Genomic DNA, 12,383 nt, shown 5'->3' with positions numbered 1-12,383 from the left:
AAAAAAAAAAAAAAAAAAAAAAGCCATAGGAAATAAGCATATGTAGGTGAGCGTTACAGATAGGCAGTCACTCACGAATAATTGAGTACAATGTACTTACTGATTTTAGTGATACTAATAGTACAAATGAATCATCTGAACATTTAAAAAGTACTACATTTGGGGGCTGTGGGAGGTAAAGCACTTGCCCTACATAAAGAAGGCCCTGGGTTCCATCCCCAGTGCCACAAAAAAATAATAAAACTTTCAGTCAGGAAAGAGATAATTGGTAAGTAGAGATAAAAATTTTCAGCATATTAAAAAGTTTTTGACAGAAAAAGTAGAGCTATAGTGTCAGTTTAAATATATTCTAGGGAAAAATAGTATATCTCCAGATGGCCCCATTTTTTGACTAGTTATAATCCTAGTGGATTCATACAGGAAATATAACCACTCTATTTCTTCTCTTTTATACTCTTCATATAATTTTCTTGCATTTCCATTCCTTGGGTGAATATAATCCGTAAATCAGTTTAAAGCAAAAAAAAACCATAAACCAATGATCTCACATCAAAACAATAGTAGTATTGTTAAAAGTACAGATTCCTGGGCCTCAGCCCATAGACTATGGATGTGAAGTTGTGGCCTCAACCACCTCCAGGTGGTGTTTTAGAATTACTGTCCTGAGCAGTAATCAGTCCCAATTCAAGAGCTGATATGTTTACCATTACAAGTGACACATTTACAGGGTGGTATTTAGATAAATCTGCTGGTTTGATTTGTGTGGATCATTTTATTAGTGATAATAAATCAAATTTTTTATTTTACAAAGTTGAGTGAAACAGATAATTCATCACTATCACTAGCCTTGAATATTCCACAGATACGAAATGTCACTACTGTTTTTTCTAAGGTAAAATGTATTAAGTAACTAGAGAGTTACTTAACAGATGTAAGAAAGCATCTAAACTGTATGATCTCCCTCTTTAAACATTCACGTCCCATTCAATGACATACAAGTCCTATGAAGAATATTGTTTTATGTTTGAGTAGCATTTACTTGTCATGTGTACCTGGGGGTGCAAAAATAAGAGGAAAACAAAACCAAGACTGTTAGTTTTTTTGTACTCTAGCCCCAAACCAAGAATTAGCTGTTTTCATTGTTATTAATGTAATTTTTTCTCATAGTGTGTACCTGGGCAATCTGTTTTTTAACCACTTCGGAAGAAGTTCAAAAAACACTATATGAAGAGATAGACCAGGTTTTGGGGAAGAATCCTATTACACCAGAGAAGATTGAGCAGCTGAGGTAAGAATACAATGAGAGAATGAGGAGATCATCAAAAGGTAAATTTGAACTGCTTTGTCTAATTTAAATGTACTGTTAATATCTTGGAAAGTATATATTTTATAGGTCACAAAATATATAGAGACTTCATGGACATTTAATGTGTGTTTTAAAAATTAGTAAGTCTGAGAAATCTTTCAATTAGCCTGTATTAAGTAGTACCAGTAGCCAGGTGTAGTAGTGCACACCTGTAATCCCAGGACTTGGGAAGCTGAGGCAGGAGGATCATGATTTCAAGGCCAGTCTCAGCTACAAAGCAACACCCTGTCTAGAAAAAGGCAAAAACAAATAAAAAGCATCGGTGATGTCAAGCAACTGGGACACTCATATCTTTTAGAGGGAATACAAAATGGTACAGCCGCAGCTGAAAAGAGCCTGGTAGGGTTTTGCAAAGTTAAATATATACCTATTGTATGACTCAACAATACTACTTCTAGGTATTTCCCAAGAGCAGTGAAAACTATTCCATACAGAGCCTGGGCTAAAAATAGCCCAAACTGGAAGCAACTCAAGTGTCCACCAGAAGGTAAATCGTAAATCAGTGAGCACATTGCAGTGTAACAATGCTGTGGAACACTGAGTAATAAAGGGAACACAGAATCAGTGTATACACAACAGCATGGACAAGTCTTACTGTGCTGAGTGAAAGAAGTGAAACACAAAGCCTGCCTACTTCATCGTTCATTTGTGTGAAATTATAGAAAAGACAAAACTATAGCGACACGAAGCCATGGCTCTTGCTGCTCTCCAGCCATTCTCTGTATCGCTGCTGGAGCCCTGTGGCTACCCTGCCGATGGCTCAGGCCCCTTAAAATACCTGTGTGTGCGCAGATACGTATTCTGGACCAGCAGACTCACAATTTTTGGGCGTCAGAGATTTAAATGGGGAATAAATTCCCCATTTAATGTCCTGCACTGACTTCTCACTTTTTAAGGTAAATGTTAAGCTCCCTGAGTAGCTCATGTGGCATTTCAAGAACTGAGCCTTAGCTAGGCATGGTGGTACACACCAGTAATTCCAGCACTTGGGAGGCTGAGCCAGGAGCTTCATGAGTTCAAAGCCAAGCTTGGTGACATAACAAGTTCAAGTTCAGCCAGGCCTGTATAGTGAGACCCTGTCTCAAAAAAACAAAAAGTTAAAAAATTCAAATTAAAATAAAACCCCTGGGCAGGCGCCCGCCTGGGGAGGGGAGGCCGCGTGGGGCTGGGGCGTGCCAGGCGCAGCCCCGCCACACAGGTGCCGGCAAAGGCAGGCTGCAGGCGCCCGGCAAGTGGTGCGGAGACGCGTGCCGCCGCCGCGAGGTCGCAGAGAAGCACCGACACAACAGGCCCGCCCCGAGACGTGCGTGAACCATCCCGACGTGGAGAAACCCCTGGGAAAACGTGCCACACGGCGGGGCGCTCTTGGCCCTGCCCTTGAGAGCCAGAAAGGTCCGGAGTCAGCGGAGGAGCAGCTGATGAACAAGGACTCGGTGAACACGAGCACCGACGCCCGATGACGCAGAGGTGGAGCTGACAGGGGACGCGGGAGCCATCCGGGAGCTGGAAACCGGGAGGACAATCCCCGGGGAGACGCCCTGGAAGCCATTCTCCCCCTAACTGTGCAGGCTGCGCTGGAGGAGAGAGTGGAGCTCCGGAAGGGTCTGTAGCGAGACTTCATGGATTACATGGGTGCCCAGTATTCAGATTCTATAGAACCGCCTTCATGGAGAAGGAGGAGGCCCGCGAAACCATGACTATAGAGGAAAAAGTGGACGGCCCGCTGCTGGACACTGGTGCTGGTCTCTCGGTCCTTCTTTTCAGCCCTGGCCTTTCTTCCAGCCGTCACGCCTCAGTGAGGGGAGTCACTGATGAGGACGTAATCCGCTATTTCTGCAACCCCTGGGCTGTAACTACTTGTTGGATCTTTTCTGCACATCTTTGTTTTCCTGAGAAACCACCTTGAGGATGCCGACATGTATTGCAGCAGCCATTGCTGATTTCCTACCAATCTGACCATAAATCTGTAATGTTTATATTGTTCCTGTGCTATTTCATAAATGGATGTATGTTTGTTACTATGTGTTTTCTTTTTTTTTAATATATATATATTTTTTCTGGTACCGGGAATCGAACTCTCGACCTCATGCTTGCCAGGCAGGCACTGTGCCGCTGAGCTAAAAAATCCCCAGCCCCCATTACTATGTGTTTTCAACAACAACCATTGAGAATAGTCAATGATTATTTGATTGATCACTCATGTACAGCTCAATTTGTTTTCCCTAGAGACCACTTTGGAGAAATCAAGATATAGTACAACAACCATTAAAAAATAAAATCAAATAAAATGCCCAAGCCTTACATGCCTCTCCTACTTTATCTCTCATCACTTGTCTTTCTTTATACCATTGGATTCAGCTTTATGTAAACTTGATTTCAGATACAGTCCTCTTATTTTTTGTCTGTTGCACAGATGATTCCTCTATGTAGGTTGTTTCTTTTCTCCTCTGCTCTAGCTGCATTCTTCTTACTGTTTTGCAGGTCTTACCCTAAGTATTTGCTTCTCTGCAAAGCTCTTTTCCTACATGAGGTGTTCTGCCACATGTTCCCGTCATAGTCTCCATCTCTTCTGGTAGCATTTACTGAGCCTGTTTAACCTTTGATCCTTTCATCCCCTTTACCTTCCCTCTTCTGCCTCCTAGATTGTGACTTTCTTAGAAAATAGATCTTGTTCGCTGGGGTAGTGATGCACACCTGTAGTCCCAGTCCTTGAGAGGCTGAGGTTGGTGGATAGCCATGAGTTCAAGGCCAGCCTGGGCTACATAGTGATTTCAAGGCCATCCTGAACTGTACAGGGAGATCTGTCTCAACAAACAAACAGCAGGTCTTGTTCACTGTTGCAGCTTAGTATCTAGCATAGTAGGTACTCAATAAATATTTGTTCAAAAAGGAAAGGAAAAGGTGTTTCCTCTTTTGTTTTTGTTGGGGTTTTGGTTTGTTGGTTGGTTTTGTTTTGTTTTTTTGAGACAGGGTCTCACGGTGTACTTCAGGTTGGCCTTGAACTCACAAAGCCCAGACTGCCCTCAAACTCATGGCCATCTTCCAGCCTCATCCTGCTGAGTGCTGAGCTTACAAGCATGTGCCACCATACCCAAACTGTTTTTGTTGTTTTTCATATTGGAAATGTTACTATGTTTACGGCACTACTATGCTTACATTTTTGTTAGTATTTCCAGTTATTTCTGAATAATAAGGTCTTACAAGTGAGTTTATGGTCTAAAGACACATAGAGTAGCATAGTGGTTAAAATTAGGGGCTATAGAAAAAGTCAGGTGAGGGTTTGAATCCTATACCACTTCTATGGGATTCTAAAGAATTCCTTTTAATTTAATTTGATTGATTGATTGATTGAGACAGAGTCTCACTATGTAGTGCAGGCTGGCTTTGAACCCACTCTGTAGCCCAAGCTGGCCTTGAACTAGCAGTGATCCTCCTGCCTCAGCCTCCCAAGGGCTGGGATTATAGGTGAGTATGTCAACAAACCCTGCTCCTTCTAATTTTAATCTGTAAAATTAAACATTAAGAGCATCCATGGGATTTTTCTGGTATTTTTAGAAGTTTTTTTGTTTAAATGTTTATCTACCTGGAATTTATATACCTGTATCTTGCATAATGTGTCTTTACACAAGTAGGAATTACGGAACTGTTTCACACTAGGAAGGTTTAAGAAGCTGTCAAATGATACTGTCAGTATGTATGGAAATTTTAAACTGCCTCTTCCAAGATGAGCACTCTTGAAGGGTGAGGCAAGAATATCACCCAGGTAATTTAGCAGTTTGGTGAGACTGGGTCTCAAAAGAAAACATTTTAAAAGTGGGGAGCTGGGGAAGCAGCTCAGTGTGAATGCCCTGGGTCCAACCCCCAGTACCAAGAAAAATATTTTTAACTTATGTCTAAAAATATAAAAATTGTACATATTAATGGGTACTGTGTGATATTTTGATGCGTGTACACATTGTAATGATATTTAAGTTGGGCGAAGTATATCTTTAATCCATTTTGAATTACTGTGTGAGATCTTGGTCCAGTTTTACTTTCCTGCAAGTGGATAGCCAGTTTTCCCAGCACTATTTATTGAAAAGGTTACCCTTTCTCCAGTGTATATCCTCAGAATCTTTGTGAAAATCAGTTGACTGCAGAGGTGTGGGCTGTCTGTTGGCTCCATTGTCTGTGTCTGTTCTTTATTCTAGTGCCGTGTTGTTTGGATTACTATAGCACTGTACTGTATTAAAGTAGTATAATGCCTCCTATTTTGTTCTTTTGACTCAGAATGGCCTTAGCTATTTAAGGTTTTTGTGGTTCCATACATATTTCAGAATGTTTTCTAGTTCTGTGAAGAGTGTCAGTATTTTGATAGGGATTACATTGAATCTGTGGGTCTCTTTTGGTGGTATGGACATCTTAACAATGTTGATTCATCCAATCCTTGAACATTTGGTGTCTCCTTTACATGTGCATGTCAACAATTTATAATGTTCACTTCCACCTCTTTGGTTAAATTTATTCCTAGCTATTTTATTTTACTTTCTTTTATTTGTAACCATTATTATTGTGATCACTTTCTGGACTTTTTTTCAGAGTATTAGCTGTTGGTATACAGCAACCCTGCTGGTTTGGTACGTTGATTTTGTATCTTGCAACTTTGCTGAGTTTATGAATTCTAACAGTTTTTTGGTGGAGTCCTTGGGTTTTCTGTGTATAAGATCTTGTTATCTTCAAGCAGCAACCATTGGACTTGTCTTTTCAGTTTTGATTATCTTTCTTTTTCTTGCCTGATTGCTCTGGCTAGGACTCAGTACTGTGCTGATTAAAAGAGCTAGAAGTAGGCATCCTTGTCATGCTCCAGATTTTAGAGAAAATGTTTGAAAGCTTTTCCTCATTCAGTATAATGTTAGCTATTGGGCTTTTACATCTGGCTTTTATTATGTTTCTTTTGTACCTAATTGATCAGCATTTTTATCATAAAGAGATGTTGATGTATATCGAATGCCCTTTATGTATCTATTGAGATGATCACATAGTTTTGATATTTATTCTATAATGTGGTGTATTGCATTTACTGACTTAAGCAATATACGCTTAAAATTTTTAAAACAGGTATTGTCGGCAAGTGCTTTGTGAAACTGTTCGAACTGCCAGACTGACCCCAGTTTCTGCCCGGCTTCAAGATATTGAAGGAAAGATTGATCAATTCATTATTCCCAGGGAGGTAGGAAACATTTAGCATATATAACTCATTAAGCTATTCTTCTCAACTCTTTTGGTATGTATTTAAAATTTTTATTGTTTAAAGTAAGTAAATGCTACCCATTGGTAATCAAAGACACAGTCTTTAAAAAAAATTACAAAATAATATGGGTTTATTTTAAAGTTCAAATAATATAAAAGCCTTCCTCCCTTATATGTACTATTGTTAATAGTTTAGTATTCTTTTGTATATATTTTTCTATGTATGTTACACTTTGAGTGTGTGCGAACACATATATACATATCTTAGAAATTCAATTTGAATGTAAAAAGTAGCTAGGTCGCCGGGCATGGTGGTGCATGCCTGTAATCCCAGCACTCGGAAGGCTGAGCCAGGAGGACTGTTGTGAGTTCGAGACCAGCCTGGGCTACAAAGTGAGCTCAAGGCCAGCCTGAACTGCATAGTGAGACCATGTCTCAAAAAAAAAAAAAAAAAAAAAAGTAGCTAGGTATGGTGATACAGGCCTGTAATCCCAGCCTTCAGGAGGCTGAGGCAGGAGGATTGCTGCAGATTTGAGGTCAGTCTGAGATACATAGTGACTTCAAGGTCAGCCTGAACTATGTAGCAAGATCCTGTTTCAAAACACACACACACACACACACACACACACACATCTGGAAAAGCAAACAAACCCACAAAACTGCAGGATGAATTGATTTCACCTTAACTACCTAATTTGACTTATTTCCTTTCAGACTCTGGTCCTTTATGCCCTTGGGGTGGTACTTCAGGATCCGAACACTTGGCCATCACCACACAAGTATGAAGTAGTTGTTACTATTTTGTGATTGTTGATTTTTATGTGTGCATTTCTCTTCTAAGTTCTGGGGAGAAAATTCAGTTTATGACAATAATATAACAAATAAAGGCCACTGCCTTCCTTTTCTGTGTTCTGTGATCCTTTTCCTCTTCCATGAATCATCTGTCTGCTATTTTGTCTTTTATTACCACTTCTAAGATCTGTTAGCCTCATCTCTCTACCTTTAAATTCAGTAGGATTTTGGAATTCTTTTGTTGTTAAGTAGGTATTGCTCATGCTATTTCCTTTTTCCATTCAGTTGGCCTCAGCTATCCTGCTCCTTAGTAGAATTCAGAGATAGCTGTCGTGTGTATGTGTGTATGTGTGTACGTGTGCATGTGGCAGACAGGCAAAGGTGAAGGACAAAGTTACTGTTGTTTGCTTCCTAGATGAGCAGCTAGTGAAACTGCCTCTGAGCAGCAACTAAAGATTTACTGTTATAGAAGAAGGTTACGAATTGAATTGTTTTGAGGTTAGACAGACGTGCTGAGACTTTTGATATTGCTGTCCTCAAAATAATTGGAGAATCTAGTTTACAAATTGAAAATAGTAAAAGGGATAGATTCTAAGATGTGGAAATCATCTTTAGAAGTTAGGTATAATCAAAGTTGGGCACTATCGGTGGTGGGGTTATGTCTAAAAACAAGCTTTCTGAAGCTGTCACTTCCTTCCCCATCCCATATGGAGACCCTAAGAGACCATTCGTACCAACAGGAGCACACAGTCCTGAGACAGACCTCAAGGAGGAGTAAATCGTTTGTAGTTTAAATGTAATTGTCACAAAGAGCAGAATGGGGAGATTGACATTCTTCACTGAACTTGATGCCTTGGAAGTCCAGATAGATGGGTGGATACCCTTTCTGTGGCTGAATGCTATTCCATTGTGTGTGGGTAGCAGAATTATTCCAGCTGCTCACCTAATGAGGGATACTACAGTTGTTCCCAACATTTCACTGATGTGAATGAAACGTCTATAAACATTTATACAAGTTTTTATTTGAACATAGAATTTCATTTCTTTGGGATATATTTGTGCCCAAGAGCCATATGGTAAAGTAGGTGTTTAGTTTAGTGGGAAATGGCTGGGCTGTTTTTCAGAAATTTCCTACTAACACTTTACCAGCATATCCAGTTTCTCTGCAGCCTCATCAGCATTTGTTATTCTCATTTTTTAAAATTTTTCTTGTCCAATTAAGTATATAATGAATTTCATTATGGTTTTAATGTTTCCTTTTTGAATGAATTGCTGACTTTAAACTTATTCTCCCTACAAAAAAGTATTTAGATGTGACTTATTTATAAGAAGAAATGCATAGAAGTCCAGCACTGAGCTGGACATGGTGGCACGTGCCTGTAATCCCAGCACTTGAGAGTCTGAGACAGGAGTATCACCACAAGTTCAAAGGCAGCCTAAACCACATAGTGAGACCCTGTCTCAAAAACAAACACCCCACCCAAAACCCTGAAAACTGAAAGTGCAATACTACCATGAATATATTGGCAGTGTATCAAAGCAATGACCTCTCAAATTCTGTGACTGGAGTGAATAATGTAAATATTCTACCTGAATGATAAAATACATCAGCTTTAAAAACTAGACTAAAAGTGATTAACTTTAAAAAGATGGCCAAATTAAAGTCCTCAATATATGAGATTAAATAATCAGTTCAAAACTTTCTTTGGTTTTATTTTATTTTATTTTGTTTTTGTTTTTGTTTTTCTCCGGTACCGGGAACCGAACTCACGACCTTGCGCTTGCCAGGCAGGCACTTTTGCCACTGAGCTAAATCCCCAGCCCCAGTTTTATTTTATTTTTAATTTAATGTTTAAAATGTGGGGTGTCATTCACAGCTTCTCAGAAAAAAGTTAAGTTAGGCATAGTGGTGCATGCCTGTAATCTCACTGCTTGGGGGTAATAAGAACAAGTCTGGGGCCATTCTTGGCAACTTAGTAAGACCCTAGGTCCAAAAAATGTTCAAAAAGCAATTCAGTAACTATGTGAGATGTTTTATAACAAATCTGAAAATTTAAATTTGACTTTTTAAGTCTGAAAATACATAGTTATCTTCAGATAAATGTTCAGGGCCTCAATTTTTCATGGTAGTTTAAAAGGGAAGAGCTGATTGTTATTATTTTTATATGTACTGTACTAGAAGTGTGGTGTATCCCAGATGTGAAAAGCAATTCATATTGTTTTAGGTAAATTAAATCAGAATTTCTCTCTTTTTTTTTTAACTTGGAGTTTAGATCTTTTAAAAACATTCGTATATGAAAGGAATCATGTCCCATGGTAGGTGAGTTGTTTTGGTTTTAATATATCTACTCCCATGGTGACTTTTTAGAGAAGAAATTCTGAACAGGAAATGATGGAGGCCACTACAAAGCAGACCTGAGCAGGACTTAAATTAATCAGTTGGCTTTTTATGTTCACTTGTGAGTCTGTCCAAGGCCTAGGCTTCTTGTCTGGAAATGTCAGACTCATAGTAAGTGAACCTCTGTGAGTCACTAATCCCTACTAAAACTTATAGTGGGGATGAAGCTGGAAAGCTTCAAAGGGCAAGAGAAGATCACAGCCAAGGACACCTGGATCCAGTCTCAACTAGATAAAGACTGTTGCCTCAGACATCTCACTCTTGGGTGGATTAACTTAATACCTTACTAGAAGTCCTTGAGTGATTCCGTCCTTCTGGACACTCCCCTCCCTTCTTCTGATAACCAAATAAATATGGGCCACCCAGAGAAGGTCTGGGTCTTAGCCCTAAGAGAATCTTGAATTCTGTGAGAGGGCTTTGATCCTTCTGGAGCCCTGAAATCATTCCATTTGCCTCTTTTTATTTATCCTTTGCTCTACACTTGTTCGGGAGATTGTGGACCTGATCAGCCCACAATAACTGAGGGATATGATTAACCCAATAAGGAAAAGCTTTTTTTTGGGTTGCTTTCTCTTCCCTGGCTTATTAGTAAACCTGGCTTAATGTAATTGATAAATAGAAGTTTAAGGCTGGAACCCCTAATTTTAAGAAATAAATTGTAATTGAAGAAACAATGTGGGGCTGGGGATTTAGCTCAGCGGCAAAAGCGCCTGCCTGGCAAGCACAAGGTCGTGAGTTCAGTTCCCGGTACCGGAGAAAAAAAAAAAAAAAAAAAAAAAAAAAAAGAAACAATGTAAAATACCTCACATATTGATCAGGTGATCTCATGTAACAGTTCTTAAATTTATTTGTTCACTATGTGATTTTGTATGATTTATACTTGTATTTTATAAAATGACCTAAACTTATTATAATTTCATTACTTGCTAGTTCAGAGAAATGTATTTTGCATCTATTATTTAGAAATAAGGAAAGAAAGAAGCAAGAGTAAATATACATATTTTCAATCATTTGGGAATGTAAAATATAAAGTGACAGCTTTATTTTGAATAGCTTTAAACTTTGTTACCTAGCTGTGGGTTTTTTATGTCAATATGTGAAATACCAGTGGAGTTATATTGTCATTAACCCCAAATTTTCTTTTCAGATTTGATCCAGATCGCTTTGATGATAACTCAGTAATGAAAACTTTCTCCACGCTTGGATTTTCAGGCACACAGGAATGTCCAGAGCTGAGGTGAATGATGGAGAAAATTACGTGAAAGGAAGAGCTCCTAGACTTAGAACTTGGGTGGTGACTATTAATGAGAATGAGGGGTCTGTAGAGTGAAAGTAAAATTTTTAATCTTCAGTGACTGGTCAGCTTGCTTCCTCCTAGGTTTGCATATATGGTGGCCACAGTCCTTCTGAGTGTGTTGGTGAGGAGACTCTTCCTTCTTCCTGTGGAGGGTCAGGTTGTGGAAATGAAGTATGAACTGGTCACGTCGACAAAGGACGAAGCCTGGATCACTGTCTCAAAGAGAAGTTAACATTGTGTACATTTAAAAGTTTTGTTAAATAGACTGAAGAAGATGACCATTTAGAAATTACAAGGTGAATCCTTTTATAAGCCAAGTATCATTTCACAGTGTAAATGCCCATTGTCACTTTATTAAGTAAATTTAACTTTTATATCTTAGATTGTCTTAATGCATGAAATGCACTTACACTTAATCACACTAATATATGGATACTTTCAATAGGGAGCTTAATTTTCTAATTTTAATTTTTATCATTTTGTAAGCCATTATTTTTATCTTTTTCTTTAAAAACTTCTAAAATGAATATTCTTGAAGAGAGAAATTATTTTGTACAAGTTGGAAATCATGTTTTCTGAATATTCATAAAAGAGAAGCACAATCCTAATTCCTTTTTGTACTTTCAATAAATCACTTTAAAGGGAAATAAAGAGGATTTACTATAATTTCATTTCTTGAGTTTTTTTTAATCTTCTGGCTGTTAGCTTGTTTTAATCATTTTTATTAAGTTTAAATAATTCATTGAGTATTCTTACATTTATCTTTTTGCCTCCCCACACAGCAGTGTCCATTCAGTGGTTTACACAAAGCTCATCTTGAACAGTCCTGCATCACTTGGATGATAATACAGTTCTTGAATGTGTTTGGAAGCACCCCTCTTACATGACAAACCAAAACTGAGGCTTGTCCCACTATTTTGCTGAAGATCTTAATAGTGCTCTGTTATTCCACTAACTGACATCTGTGCAAGAAGCAAAGTTCTTAAATATGGACTTATTTTGTCACATTCTAAACATAATGAACCTGTCAGTAAGAAAGAAGCAAGCTGGACTTGGTGCCCCAAACCTATGTTCCAGCTACTTAGAAATCCAATGCAAGAAGATTGCAAGTGGGCCGGGGATTTAGCTCAGGGCCGGGGATTTAGCTCAGCGGCAAAAGCGCTTGCCTGGCGAGCGCAAGGTCGTGAGTTCAGTTCTCGGTACCGGAGAAAAACCAAAAAAAAAAAAAAAAAAAAAAGATTTCAAGTTCAGGACCAGCCTAGGTGCCTTAGCAAGAGACCCTGTCGCAAAAAAAAAAGAAG

At 38.7% G+C, this 12,383-nt stretch overlaps 1 protein-coding gene across 1 annotated transcript in view; it reads left to right on the top strand.

Moving 5' to 3' along the window:
- LOC102029370 (cytochrome P450 20A1) overlaps positions 1-11,748 on the top strand; it is a 60,914-nt gene extending 49,166 nt beyond the window's left edge. The window contains exons 9-13 of the mRNA XM_005397043.2: positions 1,168-1,288; positions 6,464-6,575; positions 7,310-7,374; positions 10,933-11,022; positions 11,164-11,748. Coding sequence (XP_005397100.1) covers positions 1,168-1,288; positions 6,464-6,575; positions 7,310-7,374; positions 10,933-11,022; positions 11,164-11,314 — 539 coding nt within the window. The 3' untranslated portion in view covers positions 11,315-11,748. The remainder of the gene's footprint in view (positions 1-1,167; positions 1,289-6,463; positions 6,576-7,309; positions 7,375-10,932; positions 11,023-11,163) is intronic.
- The last annotated feature ends 635 nt before the right edge of the window (positions 11,749-12,383 follow it).

Source organism: Chinchilla lanigera, unplaced genomic scaffold (assembly GCF_000276665.1).
Source record: "Chinchilla lanigera isolate Chin_1 unplaced genomic scaffold, ChiLan1.0 scaffold00056, whole genome shotgun sequence".
Lineage (NCBI taxonomy): Eukaryota > Metazoa > Chordata > Mammalia > Rodentia > Chinchillidae > Chinchilla > Chinchilla lanigera.
Note: the sequence above shows the minus strand (reverse complement) of the source record. Positions and strands in the feature narration are given on the sequence as shown.